Source organism: Macaca thibetana, chromosome 11 (assembly GCF_024542745.1).
Source record: "Macaca thibetana thibetana isolate TM-01 chromosome 11, ASM2454274v1, whole genome shotgun sequence".
NCBI classification, from domain to species: Eukaryota; Metazoa; Chordata; class Mammalia; order Primates; family Cercopithecidae; genus Macaca; species Macaca thibetana.
In genome coordinates, this window is record NC_065588.1 from 46581974 (window position 1) to 46609577 (window position 27604).

Genomic DNA, 27604 nt, shown 5'->3' on the forward strand with positions numbered 1-27604 from the left:
ATTCTTACCTTCGTTTGAGTTGGTTCACCTTTCTCAAACATCATCTTAAGCCTGTTCAGCGGAATATTATATTTCTCTATTTTGCCTGAAGCTTCTGTGTTTTCACTGATTTCTGATTTTTCTACTTCATGCCTGGATTCTCCTAGACAATTTTCCATTTTTTTACTTTCTGTTGAGTGGTCTTTAAGATCCTCACTGTCCTTGATGTGGGGATATCGACCCTGAACAAGGGCTTCAGGAGGTGACCTGAATCTAGATCTGGGGTGGATTTGTTCCTCTTGGTCAGCTTCGGCTCCAGAAACAGCGTGGCTTGTCACTTCAGCAGGAGGATGGTCCGCTCTGTGCCTAATCTCAGTGCTGCTGTTCCGTAGAGAGTCTGTGTGAGACTCTGCTCCCAGCCCTGGGTTCTCCCACTTCTTCTTTAACACAGTCAGGGTCCCCCTTCTAAAGTGCTGGGGGAGATTTTCCGTGTTCTAGAAGAACAAGAAGTAGGTGCCAGTTATAACTTGCCTGTTGAAACATTCAAACATGTTGTTCTTTGTAAAATGAAAGTTAAAACTCCAAGCTGCTCCTGGTCCACTGCTGTTTCAGACAGCTGTGAACAGTTACAGCCCTGCCACATGGAGAAAGCATCCACCCGGGAGAGGGAGAGGGAGAGGGAGAGGGGAAGAGAGAAAAAGTCAGGAGCTGAAGCAGGAAGTGATAAAACAGGATGGCCTTATAAGGACAAAATGAGAAGAAAGGCAAGCCCAGCTCTAATGATAGTTATATGAGAGACAAGAGATTTTTACCCAAAGATTAATGGGGAAAAAAACAGGAAAGAAAAAGCAAAATACAAGTGCTTGAAATGCTGTAACTACACATTAGCAAAGTTCATCATTACCTGCCATAAAATAACATGGTAAATTCTGCTGGTTTTTTCTTTTAAATAAGACAAAAATATAGGATAGCTGAAACTATACAATACCATCAATTATGGATAGTGGCAGCAAGGATTGAAACTATTTGTAGAACCCTGCAGAAGTCCCCAGAGTTTTCCAAGTATTTGCATAAATATTTAGTTATATCTGACATAATTTACATGCATATGAACAGTCAAATTTTATTTTTACATAAGAATTTAATCTTTTTTTTTTTCCCCTGCTCTTCTCTACAAGTTTATCTGTGTATAAATTCTCAGTTATCGGGCCTGGGCACGGTGGCTCACGCCTGTAATCCCAGCACTTTGGGAGGCCAAGGCGGGCGGATCACGAGGTCAGGAGTTTGAGACCAGCCTGACCAACATGGTGAAATCCCCGTCTCTAAAAAAAATACAAAAAACTGGGTGCAGGGGTGTGCGCCTGTAGTCCCAGTTACTCGGTAGGCTGAGGCGAGAGAATCGCTTGAATCTGGGAAGTGGAGGTTGCAGTGAGCTAAGGCTGTGCCACTACACTCCAGCCTGGGTGACAGAGTGAGACTCCATCCCCCAACCAAAAAAAAAACCAAAAACACAAAAACTCAGTTATCAAGAAATTCACTGTTTTACAGATCCTTTGGTTGTAAAATATGCAGGCTTCAAATGCAAATACCATCACCAATCACTCAGATGATCAAAGGACACATATTTACATATCTAAGAGAGTTCACTTTCACCAGGGCCAAACATGGAATTAATTATACATATAAACAGACTGAAAACAACCTGGAAATTGTCACTGTTGTTCCACAATAGAGGAAACACGCTTGTCGAAAATTAAATGTCCCGGCTGGGCGCAGTGGCTCACGCCTGTAATCCCAGCACTTTGGGAGGCCGAGGCGGGTGGATCACCTGAGGTCAGGAGTTTGAGACCAGCCTGGCCAACATGGCGAAACCGCGTCTCTACTAAAAATACAAAAATTAGCCGGGCGTGGTGGCAAGCGCCTGTAGTCCCAGCTACTCGGGAGGCTGAGGCAGAAGAATCACTTGAACCCGGGAGGCAGAGGTTGCAGTGAGCCCAAATTGCTCCACTGCACTCCAGCCTGGGTGACAGAGCGAGACTCTATCTCAAAAAAAAAAAAAAAAAAAAAAAAAAGAAAATTAAATGTCCCGTACTTTTAAAGGACTGTACTCCTAAGTAAATTGAACAGCACCACCTTCCCAACAAACTGCAAACTCCAATACCTTCTCTCCTGTAGTCTGTTACTCACCGGTCTTTCAACTAAGAAAGAAAGGACAAACAACCTAGGAATTAAACAGGATTAGCAGCTATTTTGGGAATTAAGTCTCTCACCCTATTACTCTTCTGAATATACCCTGAGAACCACTTCATCAAGTAGCAACAAGCCTTGAAAAAAAAATTGTAGAACAACTGCTTGATTCTAGTGTTTACATTTTAGCTTACAAAAATGATCCATTGGGGGAACAATGTATGGATCAGAGATATAAGAAGCTCAAAAAGTTTTCTTGCTGGAAAAGAGAGAATTACAAAACAGCTCCAGAAGCTGGTTCTACCCTAACTGCCAGCAGCACTCTTGGCTCTGTAAGGTCTCGTGCCACACAATGGATGAGTCATCTAGGTCTCTGACTTCACCTGCCCTTACTGTAACCACACAGGAGCCCTGACAATCAAAGTGGCACTTTGCCTTGGTAACTGGACACTGTTTTTTCTCAGATATATATCATGTGATCAAAGTATACTTATGACATGAAAAGATGCTCATAGGATACTTTTGAATGAAGAAAGCAAATTATAAGACAGCATGATCCCATTTTATTTTCATTTTTTTAGAGACAGGGTCTCACTTTGTCACGCAGGCTGAAATGCAGTGGCATAATCATAGCTCACTGCAGCTGTTTGACTTCCTGGGCTCAAGTGATCCTCCCACCTCAGCCTTCTGAGTAGCTAGGACTATAGGTGTATGTCAGCATGCCTGGCTAAATATATATATACATATATTTTTTTGAGATGGAGTTTCGCTCTTGTTGCACAGGCTGAAGTGCAACGGCGTGATTTTGGCTCACTGCAACCTCCGCCTACCGGGTTAAAGCAATTCTCATGCCTCAGTCTCCCAAGTAGCTGGGATTACAGGCATGTACCACCATGCCTGGCTAATGTTGTATTTTTAGTAGAGATGGGGTTTCTTCATGTTGGCCAGGCTGGTTTTGAACTCCCGACCTCGGGTGATCTGCCCGCCTCAGCCTCCTGATGTGCTGGGATTACAGGCATGAGCCACTGCGCTCAGCCCCAACTGTCTCTTTAATATGTTCATAACATTATCTTATTTTTAATTTATTTTCTCAATTATAAAAGTAATAACTTATTGGGGGGAAAACTCTCAATCAATATAGAAATATGTACATGACATGAATAGATGCTACAATACATGCCATTTTCCCTACTTGACTCCCCACCTTTCCCAAACTAGATACCCACTCCTAACAGTTTATATGATATATATGTTCTCATTCTTTTCTATTTTGTACACTATATGTATTTTTTGTACAAAATCATACTGCACTTACTGTTCTACACTTTGCATTTAATCACTTAATGTGCTTTTGATGTCTTTTCATGCCCATACATAAAATCTTCAATCTTTTTTTTTTTTTTTTTTGAGATGGAGTCTCGCTCTGTCACCCAGGCTACAGTGTAGTGGCACGATCTCGGTTCACTGCAACCTCTGCCTCCCAGGTTGCAGCAATTCTCTTACCTCAGCCTCTCAAACAGCTGGACTTACAGGAATGTACTACCATGCCGGCTAATTTTTGTATTATTAGTAGAGACAGGATTTCACCATGTTGGCCAGGCTGGTCCTGACCTCCCTCAGGTGATCTGCCTGCCTTGGCCTCCCAAAGTGCTGGGATTACAGGTGTAAGCCACCATGCCTGGCCAAAATCTTAACAACCATATAGTATATTATACTCTATATGCAATTACCATTCCCCTACTGATTAATATCTGTATTGTTCAAAATTATTTGCCAGCTATTTAGATTACAATTTATATCTCATTATTACTTTAATTTACATTTATCTGATCATCAGTGAGGCTAAGTATTTTTTCACATAGCTACTTCTTTGTTATCTATTTTATTTATTTATTTATTTATTTATTTATTTTTGAGACAAGGTCTTGCTCTATTGCCCATGCTAGAGTGCAGTGGCATGATCACGGCTCACTGCAGCCTTGACCTCCTGGGCTCAAGCGATCCTCCCACCTCTGCCTCCCAAGTATCTGGGACCACAGGCCCATGCCACCACGTCCAGCTAAATTTTTAAAATTTTTACAGGGAGGGGTCTCACTATGTTGCCCAGGCTCAAACTCCCAGGCTCAAGTGATCCTCCCACCTCAGCCTCCCAAAGTGTGGGGATCACAGGTGTGAGCCACCATGCCCGTCCTCTTCTTTAAATACCTATACACGTCCACTTACCTCAACTGCTAAATGCACTGGAGGCTTCTGCTTTATTTGATCTCACTATAGCATTTGACATTACTGACCACTCTCCCTTGTAAAAATTGCTTCCAACTTTTCTGTGATACCCCTTTTTCTTAGATTTCTTCCCATTTTGAGACGCAAGAAGGGTGTAGAAAAAAACAATAATGAAAAAAAGATTTCATTGGGCGCAGTGGCTCACGTCTGTAATCCCAGCACTTTGGGAGGCCAAGGTGGGCGGATCACGAAGTCAAGAGATCGAGACCATCCTGGCCAACATGGTGAAACCCTGTCTCTACTAAAAATACAAAAATTAGGTGGGCATGGTGGCGTGCGCCTGTAGTCCCAGCTACTTGGGAGGCTGAGGCAGGAGAATTGCTTGAACCCAGGAGGCAGAGGTTGCAGTGAGCCAAGATCATGCCACTGCCCTCCAGCCTGGCGAAAGAGCAAGACTCCATCTCAAAAAAAAAAAAAAAAAAAAAAAGATTTATTCTCATTTATCTGGCCACTACTCAAACTCAGTTTCATGAATTAGTTATTCTTTTTCTTTTCTTTTCTTTTCTTTTTTTTTTTTTTTTTTACAGGTTTCCCCTCCTCTGTCCCTCCCTTATATGGTGGGGTACCTCGGCGTTTTTGTCTTAGGTCCTCTGTTTTGCTTACATTACATATTCTCTGCATATGATGTTATCCATCCTGATTTCACCCACCATATAGATTATAACATCAACAAATATGTAGATAGATCTATATACTATGTATCTATATAGACAGAGTTATAGAACTTATCTCTAGACAGATATCTCTCCTTTTCTACCAATTCTACCTGGAAGTGCTAGAGGCATCCTAAACTCCTCCTTGATTAAGGTTGAAGTCGTCCCTTTTTTTTTTCTTTTTCTTTCTTTCTTCTTTTTTTTTCTTTTTTTGAGATGGAGTCTTGCTCTGTCACCCAGTACAGTAGTGCAATCTTGGCTCACCACAGCCTCTGCCTCCTGGGTTCAAGCTATTCTCCTGCCTCAGTCTCCCGAGTAGCTGGAATTATAGGCGTGCACTACCACGCCTGGCTAATTTTTTTGTATTTTTAGTAGAGATGGGGTTTCACCATGTTGGCCAAGCTGGTCTCGAACTCCTGACCTCAGGTGATCCATCCGCCTCAGCCTCCCAAAGTGCCAGGATTACAGATGTAAGCCACTGCACCCGGCCTGAAGTCTTCCCTTTCTTCCCTTCATTCCTCATTCTCTAACCTGTTTCTTTTCTTGAACTCTCTATCTTGGTGAATGCGACAATCATCTTTTCATCTGTCAAGTAGGCCTGTTCTCTTATGCCTTCATGCTGTGCATGTGCTGCTTCCTCCGTCTAGAACATAAAGCCTCTGCCGCTCCCTGTCGCCTCTGCTTAGCTAATTCCTCTTGGTCCTTTAGGGTTGAGTCAGGCACTGCCTCTTCTGGGAAGCCTTCCTAGATGTAGCACAGTTCAGGTCCCTCCTAAATTCTCCCCCAGCCCACTCTATTTATTTGATATGGTACTTATCACACCTGGATTGTAATTCTATTTTCCAAATTCTAAACAGTCTCTTGGAGGCAGAGAATACATCTCATGCTTCTTGTGTCTTCAGGAGCTGGAACATAAGAGATGCTCCATGATGACTGTCTATACTCATGGCGTCAACTTCTCTCATCCCACTGTCTTGAACCTAGTCCAATTGAGGCCTCTATTCCACCACTCCCAAACAACACGAGATGACCAGTGACCTTCATGTTGCCAAATCTGATGGTCAGTTCTCAGCTTATCTGTGTGTTTGATTATGTTAACTCCCCTTCTAGAAACACTTTCTTCACTTGGCTTCTGGCACTTGTTTCCTCTGCTAGTTACTCCTTATATCTCCAACCTTTAAACGCCAAGGTACCCCTGAGCTAAGTCATGAGACCACTTCTCTGTCTACACTCACCTCCTAGCTCATCTCATGCACCTCATAGCTTTAAGTACCACTGACACTTTGACATGCGTCCATGTTATCCGCAGCAGGCATCTATTCCAATTCCAGATTTTTATATAGTATCCAAGTTGCTACTGACATTTCCATTTGGATGTCTTAATAAAACATGTTACAGTTTACATTTGCAAAACTGAGCTTCTACTATTTCTTCCTCTCTAAATCTGCTTTTACTGTAGTCTTCCCCGTCTCAATTAACGGTATTTTAATTTAATTGTGTTTCGGCCAAAAACATTGTTGCTATTCTTTTATTTATTTATTTTTTTATAATAGAGATGGGGTCTGCTATATTGCCCAGGCTGGTCTTGAATTCCTCACCTCAAGTGATCCTCCTGCCTTGACCTCCCAAAGTTCTGGGATTACAGACACAAGCCACTGTGGCAGAGCCACTGCTGCCATTCTTGATTCTTATTTCTCTCTACCTTCAACATACATGCTGACCACTTCTCAACACCTATACTGCTACTACTCTAGTCCAAACCATAGTATACCTGGCCTAAATCATTATAATTGTCTCTTAATTGGTCTCCATGCTTCTGCCATTATTGTTCCTCTACATTCTCTTCCATTTTTTTACATTTAAAAAATAGAGAGACAGGGTCTCGCTAGGTTGCCCAGGCTAGTCTTGAACTCCTGGCCTCAAGCGATCCTCCCACCTTGGCCTCCTAAAGTGCTGGGATTAGAGCCTTCTCTTCCTTCTTTTTAAAAATTTAAGTCAGACCACATTACTCCTTTGCATATAAACCCTCTCCAAAGGCCTCCTTGCATTCAGAGTTAAAGCCCAGGTCTTTACAATGACACCATTTGACCTTTCTCTTTGTATTCCTCAAACACACCAAGACCATTCTTGCCTGAGGACATTCGCACAAGTGGTTCCTTCTGCCTGACTCTTCTCCCTGGCTCATGTCCTCAAATCTCTGCTCAAACATTTCCTCATCACAGGCCTTCATTGACCACCCTAGACTCTATCCTCCTTACCTGCGTCATGGTGTTCCACAGCACTAATCACTACTGACACAATTTCTTTTTTTAATTAAAAAAAAATTTTTTTGAGACAGAGTCTCACTCTGTCACCCAGGCTAGAATGCAGTGGTGCGATCTCGGCTTACTGCAATCTCTGCCTCTCGGGTTCAATTGATTCTCCTGCCTCAGCCTCCAGAGTAGCTGGGATTACAGGCATGCGCCACCACACTCAGTTAATTTTTGTATTTTTAGTAGAGACAAGGTTTCACCATCTTGGCCAGACTGGTCTCCCAACTCCTAACTTCAGGTGATCTGCCTGCCTCGGGCTCCCAAAGTGCTGGGATTATAGGCATGAGCCACCATGCCTGGCCATACTGACACAATTTCTTTATTGTCTGTCTTTTGCACTAGAATGTAAATTCCACGAGGGCTGGGATGTAGTCTGTGCTTGGCATGTAGTAGGTGCTCAGTGAAAACTTGTTAAATGGATGAGAGTGAAGGGAAGGAAGAAAGAAAGGAGCAAGTGAGGGGGGGACAGACAGAGGCAAGAGGGAAGAAATCAGCAGTTGAGTAAAGTAATGGTAGTTTTTTCTTATAATGCACCAGAGGAGATCCTTTTTTTTAATTACAGGAAAATTAAGTCAAGGACCTCAGCCGTAGAGAGAACAAATTTACAGGGACACATTATGCACTAGTTTAAATAGGTTAGGCACTGAAAACTGCCAGGAGGAGGTTTTTGTAATGCCATCCAAATTAAGGAATTATGGCCCAAATATATGAGTTTTCTTCCTCACAAGATTAAATCAAGCAAAATTTCAAAAGACATGTATTGTTCAGCCTCACTGGAAATTAGCAAGCACGGAGACTAGAGAACGGGTAAAAGCAGAGAGTTTATTCTGGAGGTTTTTGTCTTTGATAGATCCCGCAGCTAGGAAACTTGCTGACTAGATTGGGTCAAGAAGTTTGCTTTAAACAAAAAACCCAGAAGATGAGAACAGCTGCACAGCTACTACCATTTAAATGCACAGATGTAGAAGTTCTGATTGTCTGATGTGGAAAAAAGGAAGACTACCTAGGAAACCCTGTGTTCTCATTTGAGAAGAAGCCATTTTACTAACCTCAGGCAAGCACTTGGTCTCTTGTCCTTCACTCCACACAGGAAAGAAAAAGTGGTTCAAAAGGAGAAACGCAGTGAAAAAATAAGATTCCCTGCACTGAATCAAGCTGTCCTGAGCAAATGGCTCACAGATCACACCAGCTGGCACAAATGTCCACTCAGCTGACACAGAACCCAAGTCCCACAGAGGCTGCAGGTGGCTTGGCCACACAATTCTGCTCAAGAAGTGCCACGTGCCCTGGAATTTCTGAATACTTACAGTTCTCTTCTTCTCCATGTTTGTTTCTTCAGCTGCTTTCTGGTACCTTCAGAGAAGCGGGGGAAAGAATGTCTCAAATTAAACATATTTTTACTCTTTCAATTTTTTATCTTTTTTTGAGATGAAGTCTCACTCTTGTTGCCCAGGCTGCAGTGCAGTGGTGTGATCTCGGCTCACTGCAACTTCTACCTCCCGGGTTCAAGTGATTCTCCTGTCTCAGCCTCCAGAGCAGCTGGGATTACAGGCACCCACCACCATGCCCAGCTAATTTTTGTAGTTTTAGTAGAGATGGGGTGTTACCATGTTGGCCAGGCTGGTCTTGAACTCCTGACCTCAAGTGATCCACCCGCCTCGGCCTCCCAAAGTGCGTGCCCAGCCTTTTTTTTTTTTTTTTTTTTTTTTTTGAGACAGGGTCTTACTCTGTTGCTCAGGCTGGAATACAGTGGTACAACCATGGTTCATCATAGTTCACTGCAGCCTTGACCTCCCAGGCTCAAGCGAACTTCCTGTCTCAGCCTCCTGAGTAGCTGGGACTATATAAGTGAACACCACCACACCTGGTTTTTAAAAAATTTTTGTAGAGATGGGGTCTTGCCATGTTGCCTAGGCTGGTCTCAAACTCCTGAGCTAAAGTGATCCTCATGCTTCGGCCTCCTAAAGTATTGAGATTACAGGCGTGAGCCATCACCCCAGCCACTTCCTTTTTTTCTTTTTTTTTTTTTTTTTTTTTTTTGAGATGGGATTTCTTTGTCACCCAGGCTGAAGTTCAGTAGTTTGATCTTGTCGCACTGCAACCTCCACCTCCAGGGCTCAAGTGATCCCACCACCTCATCCTCCTGAGTAGCTGGGACCACAGGTGCACACCACCACACCTGGCTAATTTTTCGTATTTTTCGTAGAGACAGGGTTTCACCATGTTGACCAGGCCGGTCTCAAACGCCTAAGCTTAAGTGATCTGTTGGCCTCGGCCTCCCCAAATGCTGGGATTACAGGCGTGAGCCACCAGGCCCAGCCCCCTAGCCACTTTCAATCTTTAAGAAAACCAGTTCTGGGCTGGGTGAAGTGGCTCACACCTGTAATCCCAGCACTTTGGGAGGCTGAGGCAGGTGGATCACCTGAGGTCGGGAGTTTAAGACCAGCCTGGCCAGCATGGTGAAACCCTATCTCTACTAAAAATACAAAAATCAGCCAGGCATGGTGACGCACACCTATAATCCCAGCTACCTGGGGAGCTGAAGCACGAGAATCGCTCAAACCCAGGAGGCGGAGGTTGCAGTGAGCTGAGATCACGCCGTTACACTCTAGCCCAGGTGACAGAGCAAGACTCAAAACAAACAAGCAAGCAAACCCAAAGAAACAGTCTGCATACCTATTTCTGCCAGCAGTTGCTTTTAATCAACTCTATCAGAAGAAGCTGTAAATCAGAGCAGACCTCACTTCCTGCAGCTATTCCAGTCATCTGCTCTGATATAACAGCAAGATCCCAGTGGATAAGGTCAAATGCTGAAATAACTGCATAGAACAGAAAGTCCAGGCTTTAAGCCCCAGTTTTGCTGCTTATTAACTGTGATCTCTGGCAAGTGACTTAATCTCTCTAAGTCTCAGTTTCCTTATCTAGAAAGTAGTTACAATCTACTTTCAGGATTGCTGGGAAGATTAAATGTAATCACATGTGTAAAAACATTTTGAAATTAGTTAAGTCCATACAGCAATGCATTAATTCCAATATATACATTTCCCCTCCCATATTTATGCCTCTGATATCTTACAATTGTTCTAATCTTGATAGTCACATTGCCTGTACATGTTGAATTTAGTATAAGTTATTGACATTGTCATTTTAACTCAGTTAAAAGTATTTCATGGTACTACATAGTTTTGTTTTGTTTTGTTTGAGGCGGACTTTTGCTCTTGTTGCCCAGCTGGAGTGCAATGGCACAATCTCAGCTCACTGCAATCTCTGCCTCCCAGGTTCAAGCATTCTCCTACCCCAGCCTGTCAAGTAGCTAAGGTTACAGGCATGTGCCACCATGCCTGGCTAATTTTTGTATTTTTTACTAAAGACAGGGTTTCACCATGTTGGCCAGGCTGGTCTCGAACTCCTGACCTCATGTGATCCACCTGCCTCAGCCTTCCAAAGTGCTGGGATTATAGGCTTGAGCCACTGCACCCAGCTATTATTATATGTTTTAAATGCCATTTTAAAATGTCTTTTAAAAGATTACATTATGCTTGGCATTTAAGGAAAAATTATTTTACATATGCACAAGAGTGATATGTGAGAAAAGTTTGTGATAAGCACTGATCAGTTTAATGAGCATTTTTTCTTAGAGATGCAAAAATAGTGGCACAGCCTATAGTTGATGACATCTTAGATTTCATAAATAATTATTTGTTATTACTTTTATCATTTTGTCATTTTTATTACTTGGATTGGAAGACCTCTGAGAAAAAAATTAAAGTCCTTTTCAAGGAGGAACAGGTTTTCTCCATTTAAAGGCTAAGTGGTCCAGAGATTTGTGCAGGTCCAAGCTGCACAAATCTCCAGACCACCCAGAACAACCTTTTTTTTTTGAGACAGAGTCTTGCTCTGTTACCCAGGCTGGAGTGCAGTGGTGTGATCTCAGCTCACTGCAACCTCTGCTTCCAGATTCAAGTGATTCTCATCCCCCCCCCCCGGCCTCCCGAGTAGCTGGGATTACAGGCATGCCCCACCACACCTGGCTAATTTTTGCATTTTTAGTAGAGACAGGGTTTCACCATGTTGACCAGGCTTGTCTCAAACTCCTGGCCTCAAGAGATATGCTTGCCTTGGCCTCCCAAAGTGCTGGGATTACAGGCATGAGCCACCACGCCTGGCCCCAGAACAACCTTAACCTGGCTTCCTCCAGGCCTCTGAGTCATGCACTGAAGTCAGCACCATCACGTAGAGAATCACCATTGTGTGCCTCTCCTTGGGCCTGCATTAGCAGATCTCAGTTAGCCCCACCCCAGAAAAGGGCCCTGTTCAAAGGGCACTGTCCTCTGCCTAAAGGTAGAATTTCAGAATTCACGAGGCGGCATTTGGAGTAGGAGGTAAGAGAGGAAGAAAAAAAGCAGCCTCAGGCCTGGTGCCATAGCTCACACCTGTAATCCCAGTACTTTGGGAGGCCGAGGTGGGCTGATCACTTGAACCCAGAAGTTCGAGACCAGATGGGTAACACAGTAAAACCCTGTCTCTACAAAAAATACAAAAATTAGCTAGGTGTGGTGCACGCTTGTAGTCCCAGTGTCTTGGGAGGCTGAGATAGGAGGATTCCTTGAGCCAGGGAGGTTGAGGCTGCAGTGAGCTATGATCACGCCACTGTACTCTAGCCTGAGCTACAGAGTGAGACCCTGTCTCAAAACAAACAAACAAACAAACAAAAAACAAAAACCAAAAAAAAACAACAAAAAAAACAGCCTTGATCTCCAGGACTCAAGCAATCCTCCCACCTCAGCCTTGCAAGAAGCTGGAACTAAAGACATCTACCATCACACCTGACTAACTTTAAAAAAATTTTTTTAGTAGATATAGGGTCGTGCTATGTTGCCCAAGCTGAGCTGGTCTCAAACTTCTGAGCTCAAGTGATCCTCCTGTCTCAGTCTCTCAAAGTGTTGAAATTACAGGCGTGAGCCACCATGCCCAGCCAAGAAAGAGTATTACATAAAGGGTCTTCCAATTCCATCACTGTTTTTTTTTTTTTTTTTTTTTGAAGAGTCCTGCTCAGTCCCCTAGGCTGGAGTATAGTGGCGTAATCTCGGCTCACTGCAACCTCTGTCTCCCGGGTTCGAGTGATCGAGTGATTCTCCTGAGTAGCTGGGATTACAGGTATGCGCCGCCATGCCCAGCTAATTTTTGTTTTTTTAGTAGAGATGGGTTTCACCAAGTTTGCCAGGCTGGTCTCGAACTCCTGACCTCAAGTGATCCACCAGCCCTGGCCTCCCAAAGTGATGGGATTACAGGTGTGAGCCACCATGCCCAGCCCCCAATCCTATCACTGTCTAATTTTAATAGTCAGATATTAACAAGCATCTCGGTCACCATGTAGATGTTGCTCTGCAATTGAGCAGAACTTTCTAATAGGGTAGGGTAAAAGGACTACCAAACATTTCTGGCACTTCATTGACCATAACTAGGAAGAAAGTGGGATTAGAACTGCTATGATTCAATTGACAAGCTGAAAATATATTTGCAACTTATATTACAGACAAAAATTTAATTTCCCTAGAATATAAATAACTACTAATCAACAGGGAAATGACAACTGAATAAATAAAAAGGCAGATATAAACATACAGTTCACGGCTGGGTGCGGTGTCTCACGTCTGTAATCCCAGCACTTCGGGAGATGGAGGTGGGCGGATCATCTGAGGTCAGGAGTTGGAAACCAGCCCCACCAACCTGGCAAAACCCTGTCTCTACTAAACATACAAAAATTAGCCGGGCGTGATGGCAGGCACCTGAAATTCCAGCTACTAGAGAGATTGAGGCACGAGAATCGCCTGAACCCGGGAGGTGGAGGTCGCAGTGAGCCAAGATTGTACCACTGCACTCCGGCCTGGGTGACAGAGCCACACTCCATCTCAAAAAAACAAAAACAAAAACATACAGTTCACAAAAAGAACATCTCATGGCTCTTAAACAGAAAAGATGTTCAACCTCAAAATGCAAATTCAAACAATGCTAAGAACATTTTACCTATCAAATAGGAAAATATTTTCTTTTTTCTTTTTTTTTTTTTGAGATGGAGTCTCACTCTGTCGCCCAGGCTGGAGTGTAGTGGCGCGATCTCGGCTCACTGCAACCTCCGCCTCCCAGGTTCAAGTGATTCTCCTGCCTCAGCCTCCCAAGTAGCTGGGATTACAGGTATGCAACACCACACCCAGCTAATTTTTTTATATTTTTAGTAGAGACAAGGTTTCACCATGTTGGCCAGACTGGTCTCCAACTCCTGACCTCAGGTGATCCGCCTGCCTCAGCCTCCCAAAGTGCTGGGATTACAGGCGTGAGCCACTGCATCCGGCCAGAAAAGATTTTCTTAAAAAGCTAATATGCAGGGGGTTCCCTTTCTCGGCTTGAAGTCCTTCTCCTTCTGTCTCTGTATGGGGAAGCTTCTTTTTCCTTCTTTCTTGCCTAATAAACACTCTCTGCTCCTTAAAATCACACACACACACACGCATGCACGCACACACACACACACACGTGTGCGTACACACAATGCACACAGCTAATATGCAGTTGGGTTGGGTAGCTCATGCCTGTAATCCCAGCGCTTTGGGAAGTGGAGGTGATAGGACTGCTTGAGGTCAGGAGTTTGAGGCTGCAGTGAGCTGTGACTATGCCACCGAACTTCTGTTTAAAACAAACAAATAAACAAACAAAAAAGGCTAATATGGGACATTGGTGAAGGTATGGGGAAACAGGTTCTGTCTTACATTGTTGGTGGGAAGGTAAATTGGTAAAACCTTTATAGAAGGCATTTTGTCTATGCCTTCTTTAATATTTGCCAAAATTATAAAAGCACAAATGTTATAATTTACCAATTCTTTCTGCTCCCAGAATTTATCCTACAAATACACTAAAAAAATGTTTCATATTAGATTATTTATCATAGCATTAAATATAACAGCAAAAGACTTAGAACAACCTGAATGTCCATTAGCAGAGGAGTGGTAAATTACAATGTATATGTATAATGAAAAGGGAAGGTGGTAGTGATCGTACAATAATACGAATGTACTTAATGCCACTGAACCGTATTCTTAAAAGTGGTTGGCCAGGTGCAGTGGCTCATGCCTATAATTTCAGCACTTTGGGAGGCCAAGGTGGGTGGATCTCCTGAGGTTGGGAGTTCAAGACCAGCCTGGCCAACATGGTGAAACCCTGTCTCTACTAAAAATATAAAGATTAGTTGGGCATGGTGGCTCATGCCTGTAGTTCCAGCTACTTGAGAGGCTGAGGCATGAGAATCCTTTGAACCTGGGAGGTGGAGGCTGCAGTAAGCTGAGATCACACCACCGTACTCCAGCCTGGGCAACAGAGTGAGACTCGGTCTCAAAAAAAAAAAAAAAAAAAAAAAAGAAAGCGGTTAAAATGGTAAATTTTATGTTATATACTGTGTATTTTACCACAGTTAAAACAGTATGGTACCAGCTATAGACCAATGGAACAGAACACACAGCCCAGAAATAAACCGTTACATGTATGGTCAAATCATTTTTTGACAAGGGTGCCAAGACCATCCAGTGGGGAAAGGAAAATCTTTTCAACAAATGGTGCCGGGAAAACCGGATAGCCACGTGCAAAAAAATGAAATTGGACTACCATACACAAAAATTAAGTCAAATGGATCAAAGACCTAACTATAAAAGCTAAAACTATAAAACTCTTGGTTGAAACATAGGGAAAAAGTCTCATGACATTGGATTTGGCAATGATTTTTTGAAATTTATTTTTTGTCGTTTTTCTTTCTTATTTTTGTTTTTCTTATTTTTTTATCTTATTTTACTTTTTTATTATCTTTTGATCATCTCATCATTACAAGATTTGGTAATGCCTCATTGGAATACACCACCAAAAGCACAGGCACAAAAGAAAAAATAAACTAGACTTCAACAAAATTAAAAACTTTTCTGAGGGTTGGCGCAGTGGCTCATGCCTGTAATTTCAGCACTTTGGAGGACAAGGTGGGCGGATCATGTGAGGTCAGGAGTTCAAAACCAGCCTGGCCAACATGATGAAACCTTGTCGCTACTAAAAATACAAAAATTAGCCAGGTATGGTGGTGGGCACCTGTAATCCCAGCTACTCGGAAGGCTGAGGCTGCTGAATCATTTGAACCCGGGAGGCGGAGGTTGCAGTGAGCCGAGATTGTGCCACTATACTCTAGCCTTGGCAACAGGGCAAGACTGTGTCTCAAAAAACAAAACAAAACAAACAAACAAAAACAAAAAAACTTTTGCGCATCAAAGAACACTATCAACAGGCTGAGTGCAGTGGCTCATGACTGTAATCCCAGCACTTTGAGAGGCCGAGGTGGGTGGATCACTTGAGGTCAGGAGTTCAAGACCAGCCTGGCCAACATGGTGAAACCCCATCTCTACTAAAAATACAACAATTATCTGGATGTGGTGGTGGGCACCTGTAACTCCAGCTACTGAGGAGGCTGAGGCAGGAGAATCGCTTGAACCTGGGAGGTGGAGGTTGCAGTGAGCCAAGATTGCACCACTGCCCTCCAGCCTGGGCGACAGAGTGAGGCTCTGTCTCATGAAGAAAAAAAAAAGAACAAAGTAAAAATGTCCCATGGAGTGGGAGAAAATATTTGCAACTCATATTTGAGTTTTAAAGTAACAAAAATGAGATAATGTAATACATACTATTCTGCTTCTCCCTTTCTCCATTTCAGAGAGAAATTCAGAGAAGCTGACATTTTCATTCAAGAAATACTTATTGCTGTCTACTATGTTCCAAGCACTAGAGAAAAAGTAATGAAAGAAATAACCAAAACAGACATAATATCTGCTCTCAGACGCTTACAGTTTAGACACTAAAAACAGAAGCACACAAATATACATACACACACATACACACATACACAGTGGTAAGTCCTTTGGAAAAAAAAAAAGAACAGGGTGTTATTAAATAACAAAGGAACACAATTGAGAAAGGAAGAGGGAATCAAGGAAAGCCTCACTTATGTTAATTAGCCTGATTTGATCATTCCACAATGTATTCATGTATTAAAACATCACATTGGCCAGATGTGGTAGTTCATGCCTGTAATCCCAGCACTTTGGGAGGCTGAGGCGAGTGGATCACTTGAGGCCAGGAGTTCAAGACTGGCCTGGGCAACATGGAGAAACCCTGTCTCTATTAAAAACACAAAAACTAGCCACCAGGCATGTTGGTGTGCACCTGTAGTTTCGGCTACTCGGGAGACTGAGGGGGGAGGATCGCTTGAACCTGGGAAGTGGAAGTTGCAGTGAACTAAGATAGCACCACTGTACTCCAGCCTGGGTGATAAAGCAAGACTCTGTCTCAAAAAACAAACAAAAAACTATCTCATTGGACCCCATAAATATGTAAAATTATGATTTGTCAGTTAAAAACAAATGGACAAGTACGATGGCTCAAGCCTGTGATCCCAGCCCTTTGGGAGGCCAAGGCAGGCCAATCGTTTGAGCCTGGGAGTTTGAGAACAGCCTGGGCAACGTGCCGAGACCCCATCTCTACAAAACAAAAAACAAAAAACAAATTAGCAGGGCTTGGTGGCATGCGCCTGTAGTCCCAGTTACTTAGGGGGCTGAGGTGGGAGGATGACCTGAGCCCAGGAATTTGAGGATGCAATGACCCCTGATGGTGCCACTGCACTCCAGCCTGGGCAACAGAGTGAGACTCTATCTCAAAATAAAATAAAATAAAATAAAATAATTTTTAAAAGGAGCGCCTCGCTGAAACGTGTAGGCTGTAGGCTGAGACGTGAAGTTTGACCAGATGAAGTTAGCCAGACAAAAACAAGGGAGGAAAGCATTCCAGGAACAGAAAAACACCATGCGCAAAGGCCTCAAGGCAAGAAAGTGTCTCATGTGTATAAGGTACACAAAGAACTCTAGTGTGGCAGAAGCTCGCTGAGAGGCGAAAGGGCAGGCGATGAGGCGGGAAGCAGGGGTGGGCCATGCAGGTCATGCTGAGGACTTTGAATTTAATGGTAGGATGGCCGGGCGCGGTGGCTCAAGCCTGTAATCCCAGCACTTTGGGAGGCCGAGACGGGTGGCTCACGAGGTCAGGAGATCGAGACCATCCTGGCTAACACGGTGAAACCCCGTCTCTACTAAGAAATACAAAAAACTAGCCGGGCGAGGTGGCGGGCGCCTGTAGTCCCAGCTACTCCGGAGGCTGAGGCAGGAGAATGGCGTGAACCCGGGAGGCGGAGCTTGCAGTGAGCTGAGATGCGGCCACTGCACCCCAGCCTGGGCAACAGAGCGAGACTCCGCCTCAAAAAAAAAAAAAAAAGGTAGGATGGTCACTGATTCAATTCGTGTTTTTAAAAGAGTGCTCTGGAGTGTGGAGAATGGACTGGAAGGGGCTGAGAATGGAGGTGGCATTAATGAGAGATAATACTGGCTGGGCTGCAGAGATAATGGCGCTAGAGATAAAGACAAGTGAATAGATTTGAGATACATTTCGAAGAAGAATCAGTAGGGTGGTAACGAGACGGGGAAGAGAGAATGATTCCTAGGTTTCTGGCAGCTGAGTCAATGGAAGTAATGCTTCCTGGGACGCGGAATTGTGAAGCAAGAGCAAATTTGGAAACGGGGAAGATCAAGAGTTCAATGTTAGCCATGTTAACTAAAACATCCATTTGGTGGGAGCAGTGATGAGATGCATGTGTCCAGAGCTCAGAAGAAAGCTCTGAGCTAGTTGTACGCATTTAGGACTTATGTGCCCACGGATTGTATTAAAGCCACAGGAGAAGATGACATCTGCAAAGAGTGTGTAGTGTGAGAAGATGCCTGGAACTCAGTCCTGGAGACTCTAACATTTCAGCAGTCGGAACAGATGATAAGAGAGACTGACAAGGAAGAGACAGAGAGGGAGGAGGAAAATGATGAGACTTCCAGAGAAGCCAAGAGAAGCAAAAATGTGGGAGGGAAAAAGTGGTGAGAGTTCATGTAAGATAAAGACCAAGAAACATCCCTTTGATTTAGCAACACAGAAGTGTTTGGTAATCTTGGCAATCCTTTTTCATTATAATTAATTCACCCATATTCCTTTAATGGGCATTTGGATTGTTTCCAGTTTTTCACCATTGCAAATAATGCTTTGGTGAATGTCCTTGTATGTATATTTTTCCCACTTGCACTTATATATCTGTCTAAGAGATTCCTTAAAAGTGGGAATTCAGGGATACAGTGGATTGTAGCTATTATAAAAAGGAACTTAGAACTGGCCTTGAACTTGCGTTTCCACACCCCTTGGATAATCATCTACAGTACATTACAGCAATAATACAATATATGAAAACTAGAACCAATTGGCAGACAGGTTTATATTTAGCCAACTGTTCTCCAAGGCAAGGTATTTACATTGTGGTTAGTTGAGTAAATAAGCTCAGAGGTTCCCTTCCCTTTAGTGTCTAACAGAAACATAGATTTAAAAAAAAATCAAAATACTTCTCATCTTTGGCCCTGTCCTTTTAGCAGGGAGGCATCTGTAAGACCAGGTGTATACACCAAAGGCTGTCTTCAATCCTGTTCTCACACCCCTACTCAAATATCCCCACCTTTTATTTGTAATGAAGTTCCTGCTAAATAGTAGGTAACAGGGAGAAAGGCTCTACACCACCGCTTTCTTCCAAGTTCAATCCTTGGTACTTTTATATTTTGTACTCTTAGACTGCCACAGGACTGAGGCTCAATACTTCTGAATTCAGTGTTCAGGCCTCAGACTTTTCTCAGAGGCCCTTACAGCAACTAGCATTCTTCTGACACAAAATGTGAAGGACACAAAATGGTGGCACCATTTTGAAGATTCAAATTTGAGAAAATAAAACATTTGCAATAAAATTTCTGTAATTAAAATCTTGTTCCTCTTTTATTCCCAGATTTTTTTTTTTTTTTTTTTTTTTTTTTGAGACGGAGTCTCGCTCTGTCGCCCAGGCTGGAGTGCAGTGGCACGATCTTGGCTCACTGCAAACTCTGCCTCCCAGGTTCACGCCATTCTCCTTCCTCAGTAGCTGGGACTACAGGCACCCGCCACCACGCCCGCTAATTTTTTCTATTTTTTAGTAGAGACGGGGTTTCACCATGTTAGCCAGGATGGTCTTGATCTCCTGACCTCCTGATCCGCCTGCCTTGGCCTCCCAAAGTGCTGGGGATTACAGGCGTGAGCCACCCCGTCTGGCCCACATAAGGAATTTGATCTTGCAACTGCTCACTAATGCTCAGCTGTGGGGCAGGCAGCTGATGGAAGATGCTAAAATTATCTGGGGAGTAATAACAGTGTCTCAAATTTTTCTGAGGCCAGAAAACAGAGTTCCTGAGCCATGACTCTTGCTTGTATGCCCTCAAATAGAGCAAAGGGAATGCTGAGCCAAAGAGGGAAAACGGAAACTCCCAAGGTTTAGGCAATGTATTTTCTTCTGGAAAAATTTCACCACTAAAATGTTACAGAGAAGCGAAAGAAGAGGAAGTTAACCAGGCCAACTTGAAGGTCAATTTTTTTCTTATTGAAGGAAGAATAGTCACAAAAAACTAAATATGAACGCTCTTTTTTTTTAAGATAGGTTCTCACTCTGTCACCCAGGCTGGAGGGCAGTGGTGCAATCACAGTTCACTGCGGCCTTGAGCTTCTGGACTCAAGTGATCCTCTCAACCCGGCCTCCTCCTCTTTCATGGAACTAGGAATGGGTGAAGTTATAACAAAAACAGGAGCAGCTGTGATAAGGTAGAGGCATGCTGGCAGGGGGTGAGCTTAGGGGTCTTCGTGCTGTGTTCATCAGTTCTACCATCTTGGTGTGTGACCTTCAGTCACAATTGCTAATCCTCAAGCTCCTAATCTGTCAGAGTGGGGCAAATGCTAGCCAGATCAGTGGTTTCAAGCTCTGCTAGCTGCAGAACCCTCTCTTCAAATGCTGTCTTATGTAGAACCTAACCTTTACAAGGGATCAAAGCAGGATTGCTGGAATGGAAAATCTAAAGGGCTGGGCCTGGGATCTGGGCCTGGGCTTAGCCCTTAGGGTGTTCCAGTTGTTGGAGAACTGGCCCTGAGATTCCTCTGAAGACCGCAATTAAGATAGTTTAAAAACTACCAGGCTAGATTCTCTTTAATTCCAAAAATGTATGAGTCAAACAAATTCCACCCAAAGAGTCAACTGTTATCAAATGAAGGATTATATTATGCTGAAGTCAGTGGTGAGTGAAACCAAAGCTAGCTATTCAAATGGACGTATCAATAGGAACTTCTTACCTCAAATGTAATGACTGTTACAGAGGCTTAGTCAGAGAAATAAGTCTACAGCTATAAAGGACCATGGGACACAAGCTCTGATGCTAGAAAAAGTACTCTTCTATAATATAAACATAAACAGCACTGTTAGCAATTAGAAAGTAAAGCTGACTTATCTACAAACATCAGCCAGATCAAGCTTCCTCCAAACATCACTTTCATATTAATCTCTGATCAGAGACCTCCTAAGTTTTCCTACTGTTTTTAGCTAGGCTTGTATAGGACTTACTCTTTGCAAACCCCGTAATATAAAGCCACTAGGTGTTGGAAACAGACATTAGTATATGCTTTGTGGAAAACAGTCCTGTAGTCTACAGCCATACCACCCTGAACGTGCCTGATCTCAACTGATCTTGGAAAATAGTCCTGCAGTCTTCTTTGGGAAGCTACAGTAAGTGAACCTTAAAAACCTTAAGTAATATTAGCAACATGTTTCCACTGAGTATAAAACCTAGAACAGAAATCCAGGCTGATTCCCTGGTTTTCACTCCCATCAGTATAAACCACCACCTGTCCTACTTCTATGTCTTTACCTCCTGTTGCTCCCCTTCCTCTGGAATGTCTCCAGCATTCTCCAAGCCTACCAAATGACTCTATTCATCTTTCCAAACCGGTTCCATATGTTAAGCACATCAGAAGAAAAATATGTAACAGGAACAAACTCAAATATTAACTTGAATAGGTTACTTCCTTTGCCTCAGTTTTCTCAACTATAAAAGAGGGGTAAAGCCCCTTCCTCATATAGTTTTTGTTAGGATTTGAAATAGTATATATTTTATATATTTCTTTTTTTTTTTTTTTTCCTGACACGGAGTCTCACTCGGTTGCCCAGGCTGGAGTGCAGTGGCATGATCTTGGCTCACCACAACCTCTGCCTCCCAGGCTCCAGTGATTCTTCCATCTCAGCCTCCCGAGTAGCTGGGATTACAGGTGCACACCACCACCGCCCAGCTACATTTTTGTATTTTTTTGTATTATTATATTTTGAGACAGAGTCTCACTCTGTAGCCCAGGCTGGAGTACAGTGGTGTGATCTCGGCTCACTGCTACCTCCGCCTCCCAGGTCCCGGTTAAGCAATTCTCCTGCCTCAGCCTCCCAAGTAGCTGGGATTACAGGCACAGGCCACCATGCCCAGCTAATTTTTGTATTTTTTAGTAGAGACAGGGTTTCACCATGTTGGCCAGGCTGGTCTTGAACTCCTGATCTCGTGATCTGTCCGCCTCAGCCTCCCAAAGTGCTGGGATTACAGGCGTAAGCCATCGCGCCCAGCCGTTTTTTTTTTTTTTTTTTTTGTATTTTTAGTAGAGATGGGGTTTCACCATGTTGGCCAGGCTTGTCTTGAACTCCTGACCTTAAATGATCCACCTGCCATGGCCTCCCAAAGTGCTGGGATTACAGGCATGAGCCAGTGCGCCCGGCCAAAATAGTATGTGTTTCTGTCAAGGGTCTAGCATGGTGCCTGGCACACTGATTCTAATTAACGGGTTCAGGATTGACAGTTTTGCAATCCTTTCAGCCTTCATGGAGAAAAGACAGTGAATCCAGTATACCATGAGAAGGAACTGTGAGATCCCTCTGCACTTTTTTTTTTTTTTTTGAGATGGAGTCTCGCTCTGTCGCCCAGGCTGGAGTGCAGTGGCCGCATCTCAGCTCACTGCAAGCTCCGCCTCCCGGGTCTATGCCATTCTCCTGCCTCAGCCTCCCGAGTAGCTGGGACTACAGGCGCCCGCCACCTCACCCGGCTAGTTTTTTGTATTTTTTAGTAGAGACGGGGTTTCACCGTATTTAGCCAGGCTGGTCTCGATCTCCTGACCTCGTGATCCGCCCGTCTCGGCCTCCCAAAGTGCCGGGATTACAGGCTTGAGCCACCGCGCCCGGCCTTGCACTTTCTTTCTGCAAGATTAAGAAGGCCCTAAAAGGCCGGGCGCGGTGGCTCACGCCTGTAATCCCGGCACTTTGGGAGGCCGAGGCGGGCGGATCACGAGGTCAGGAGATCGAAACCACGGTGAAACCCCGTCTCTACTAAAAATACAAAAAATTAGCCGGGCGCGGTTGTGGGCGCCTGTAGTCCCAGCTACTCGGGAGGCTGAGGCAGGAGAATGGCGTGAACCCGGGAGGCGGAGCTTGCAGTGAGCCGAGATCGCACCACTGCACTCCAGCCTGGGCAACAGAGCAAGACTCCGTCTCAAAAAAAAAAAAAAAAGAAGGCCCTAAAAGTTGGAAGCCTTTTCCAACTTCTTAACTCTCCTTCGTGCTACTATAAGACTCGAATCCTAATGAAAACTAGCTGGGCTGGACGATGACAGAATAGGGTGGTGAGAAAGGCACAGGGGAAGAGGTGAGAGCCTCATTGAAGTGACTGAGTTAGGCAAGGAAGAAAGTGAGGCCAGGAAGGGGACTGACATCCAGGGCTGGGTGTCCTGGTGAAGTCAAAACACAGGGTCACTGGGAATAAGAGTTAAACAAGTGGAAAAACAGGAGGCTCCAATCAAACAGTAGGTTCTCCAAATGCACCATTTCAGAGAAGGATTCTGAGTGATGATAGGTTGAGACTGGAGGCAGAGGCATGGGAGACCATATGCAGGTTGCAGAAACGGGGAAGATCAAGAAATTATGAGTCCAGGTCGGGTGCAGTGGTTCACACCTGTAATCCCAGCACTTTGGGAGGCTGAGGCAGGAGGATCGCTTGAATCCAGGAGTTCGAGACCAGCCTGGACAACATAGTGAGACGCTGTCTTTATAAAAAATAAAAAATTAGATGGGCATGGTGGTGCATGCCTATGGTCCTGGCTACTTGGGAGGCTGAGGCAGGAGGACTGCTTGAGCCTGGGAGGTCGAGTCTGCAGTGAACCATAATTGTGCCACTACACTCTAGCCTGGGTGACAGAGTAAGACCCAGTCACGAAAAAAAAAAAAAAAAAAAAAAAAAGAGAGAAAGAAGAAAGAAAAAAAATTATGAGTCCAAAGTATCAGACAGGTCACTGATGTGGACCCAATGATTCTTCAATGAGGACACCATTGGCACCAATGGCCCTGGGGGACATTTAGACATGTGTTAGAATCTTGTTGGGTTTTCTCCCCTATCACTTTTTTTTTTTCTTTTTTGGTTGTCACAATGTCATGGGTTCATTTAGAGGAGGGCATCATGATGAATATCCTGCATGGGGAAGATCTGTCTTGCCTCAAATGCTATAGCACCCTCAATGAGAAACACTGAAAAAAAAAAAAAAGATGCTAGAAGTCAGCGTCCCCTGGAGGCTAGCATGCCACTGCAACGAAGGGGAGGATAAGAGTGCAGTATAGTTAGATGTGAGCCTGAAAGCACATGTCTCGAACTTCAGAAGCAGGCACGAGAGACAATGAATGGGAAACAGTATTGGAGATTTAGGAGAGTAGCAACCCTGGCCCCCAAAATATTTCAGGGAAGCATGTGCAGAAAGGGCAGGCAGCCAGGCTGGGTGTAGTGGCTCATGCCTGTAATCCCCAGCACTTTGGGAGGACGAGGTAGGCGGATCATGATGTCAGGAGTTCAAGACCAGCCTGACCAATATGAAATCCCATCTCTACTAAAAGTACAAAAATTAGTCGGGCATGGTGATGTGCGCCTGTAATCCCAGCTACTCGGGAGGCTGAGGCAGGAGAATCGCTTGAACCCAGGAGGCAGAGGTTGCAGTGAGCTGAGATCGCATGACTGCACTCCAGTCTGGGTGACAGAGCGAGACTCCATCTCAAAAAAAAAAAAAAAAAAAAAAAAGAAAGAGCAGGCAGCCACTGCTCAAACAGAATGCATGTCATGCATGTCAAGGGAAAGCCAAGTTTAGTTAAAGACAGGTGGGGCCAAAGAGGGTGAAAAGGGTAAGAATGTGGAGAAGTTTCTCTGAAGAACAGGGAGTTTCCAAGTCCCATTAATCACATCTCAACACTGTCTGATATCCTTCTCTTTCCCTTTATCCCTGTTCCCCCTTGACCCCCAACAGCTTTCACTTGAGTTCCCAAGAGAACCTCATAAATTGTCTCCACGTTACCAATCTCTCATCTTTCTAACATAGCTTTACACTCTTGCCAGAAGCCTCCTTCTAAAATACCAGTCTGATCGTGTCACTCTCCCCACATGAAAACCAATTGTGTTCACTAGTTTTCTTACTAAATCCTAACCTTAGCAGAGCATCCGAGGTCTTCCATCTGGCCCTAAATGAATTACACCAGTTCCTTCTCCCTTTTGTATTTCTCCATGCCAGACTGCTTGCTTTCCTATTCCCTTTATCACGTTCAGCTTCCATATAATCCTTTGCTTCAATCTCCTTACACTTGACTCATTCTGCTTCATGTTCAAGTTCACTGCTTTGACTCCACAAGTCCATCTCTTCCACTACCAGGGCTTCTTAAACTTCCCTGAAGGTAAAAATTACCTAGGATACTTGTTAAAAACATAATTTCCTGGACTCTATCCACACATACTGAATCAGAACATAGGATGATTTTAAAACATGTCCAGGCTGGGCACAGTGGTGCATGTCTATAGTCCCAGCTACTCAGAAGGCAGAGGCAGGAGGATCGCTTGAGCCCAGGAGTTTAAGGGTGCAGTGAGCCGTGGCCACACCACTGCACTCCAGCCTGGGTGACAGAGTGAAACCCCATCTCAACATTTTTTTTTTAATTAAAAAAATTTAAAATGTCCAAAATTCTGACATTCCTCCTATCAGAGAAGGTGGAGTCAAATTGCCCTCCTTCAAAATGAGTCAGCTTTAGTGACTCACTTCTAATGAAGTGAGTGTGGTAAAAGTGATACTGTATGACCTCCGAGGCTAGGTCATAAAAGGCAACACAACTTTGAACTCCCTCTTTTGTTCCCTCCTTCTCTCTGTCACTGGATGCTTGCCCTGGGAACTGAGCCAGCAAGCCAAACAGCCACATGGAATGGCCATGTGTAGGTATTCCTACCATGGCCCCCGCTGAGATCCCACATGACAGCATCAACCGCCTGACTTGTGAGTGAGCCAGCCTTTTGATGATTATGGCTCCCAGCCTTTGGGTCACCCTGGCTGATGCTGAGTAGAGCAGAGATCCTGCCCAAACTGGAGATTCAAAAGCAAAATAAATTCTGTAATTATTATTATTATTATTATTTTTTAAGACAGAGTCTTGCTCTGTCGCCCAGGCTGTAGTGCAGTGGCATGATTTCAGCTTACTGCAACCGCCGCCTCCTGGGTTCAAGCGATTCTCCTGCCTCAGCCTCCTGAGTAGCTGGGACTACAGTACAGGCATGTGCCACCACATCTGATTAATTTTTGTATTTTTAGTAGAGACAGGGTTTCACCATGTTGGCCAGGCTGATCTTGAAATCCTGACCTCAAATGATTCACCTGCCTCGGCCTCCCAAAGTGCTGGGATTACAGGTGTGAGCCACCGCGCCTGGCCGGATGTGTTCTAACAAAGTTTTATTTACTAATCAGCAGTCAGTGGGCTATAGTATGCCTGTGTAGGTTGCACTTTTCAGCAGAACTGTGTGCAATGATGAAATGTTTCTGTGATGTTCAATACGACAGTCACCAGCAACAAGTAGTTACTGAGCATTTGAAAAGTGATGAATGCAGCTGGTAAACATTTAAAACTAAATTTTCAACGTTATTTAATTGTAATTAACTTAAACTGAAATAGCCACCTATATAGTGGCTACCACATTGGAAAGTGCAGGTATAGAGAGTGCTTAACACACCCTTCAACCAAATCAAAACTTGCCTCAAAACTCATCTCAACCAGAAAGCCTTCCTGATGAGCTCCTGTCCATGATGCTCTCTCTGTCTCTTATTCTGTACCTAATCCTCACTCCTGTTCATTTTAGACTTGCTGATATTTTGCTTTATAATTATTTCATAATTATCTTTTTAAAAATAATTTTTTGTGTCTATAACTGCTTCTTCCACAAACTAAACAAAAATTCAAAGACATAGAATGTATCTTCTGATTATTACCCTCCTCCTCCTTCTGCACAGTGCCTCATATAGTGTTTAAAATCCAGGAGGCGCCCAATAAAACTATTTTACATAATGTATTTCCTTCACCAATTTCCCTGACAGGTGGCAATGTGTGCCCCAGACATATGGTCCTTTTGGACCAGGATCAGCACTTACTTGGAGAATATTTCCACAATAGCCGATGACTTGTTCTTGTTGACAAGAGAAAGTTCTTTGGCCGTTACCCTCAATGACAGTGAGGTCCATTGCCGTCTATTAAATGGAGTTGATTCCATCTTATCTACAGACACTGAAATACCTATGCAATAAAGAAAGTCGGAATATTAGACACAGAAGAGGATTCTCCAGCATCCAAGGATTGGCAGTGGTGTGGTAGAGTCCTAAACTTGCAGACCACACTCCTCCACTGTTCTCCCCCAAACTGTGTAACCTTGGTCAAATGATCCAATATCTTTGGGTTGTGGTTTCTTATAAAAGGAGGCCACACCAGATGACCTTTAAGGTCCCTTCCAGTTCCATTTTATGACTGACCCCACTGTGCAAACATCAGTTGGCCTTTCTCTGAACTGAAGTCTGTTCCAAAGTCATATTTGGAGTGAAATGTTCCCCTCTTCTGAATTACATCCCAGGGGAGGCACAATCAGCATTTCAGTAGAGCCAGGTCCAAATTAGTTTCTACCTACATCCAAGTTTCTTTTGGCTGCCCTTTTTCCCCAAGCTCTGCAGCACTGGCCACTCAGTGCCAGGGAGAGAGCTGGGGGCACAGAGTGGTATAACAGGAAGAGCAGGGCTTTAAGGTGAGACAGACTTTGGGGAAATCCTAACTTTGTTACCTTGAACATATTATGTAATATTTTCCATTTCACTTTCTTCAGCTAA

The 27604-nt window shown here is 43.9% G+C and overlaps 1 protein-coding gene across 4 annotated transcripts in view; it reads right to left on the reverse strand.

Moving 5' to 3' along the window:
* The window catches only part of LIMA1 (LIM domain and actin binding 1), a 106340-nt gene that overhangs the window by 45845 nt on the left and 32891 nt on the right, over nucleotides 1-27604 (reverse strand). For all 4 annotated transcript variants that reach the window (XM_050748657.1, XM_050748655.1, XM_050748654.1 and 1 more), the window contains exons 2-4: nucleotides 26882-27023; nucleotides 8722-8767; nucleotides 9-473 (exon numbers count right to left, since the gene is read on the reverse strand). In XM_050748657.1, coding sequence (XP_050604614.1) covers nucleotides 9-473; nucleotides 8722-8767; nucleotides 26882-27000 — 630 coding nt within the window. In that variant the 5' untranslated portion in view covers nucleotides 27001-27023. The remainder of the gene's footprint in view (nucleotides 1-8; nucleotides 474-8721; nucleotides 8768-26881; nucleotides 27024-27604) is intronic.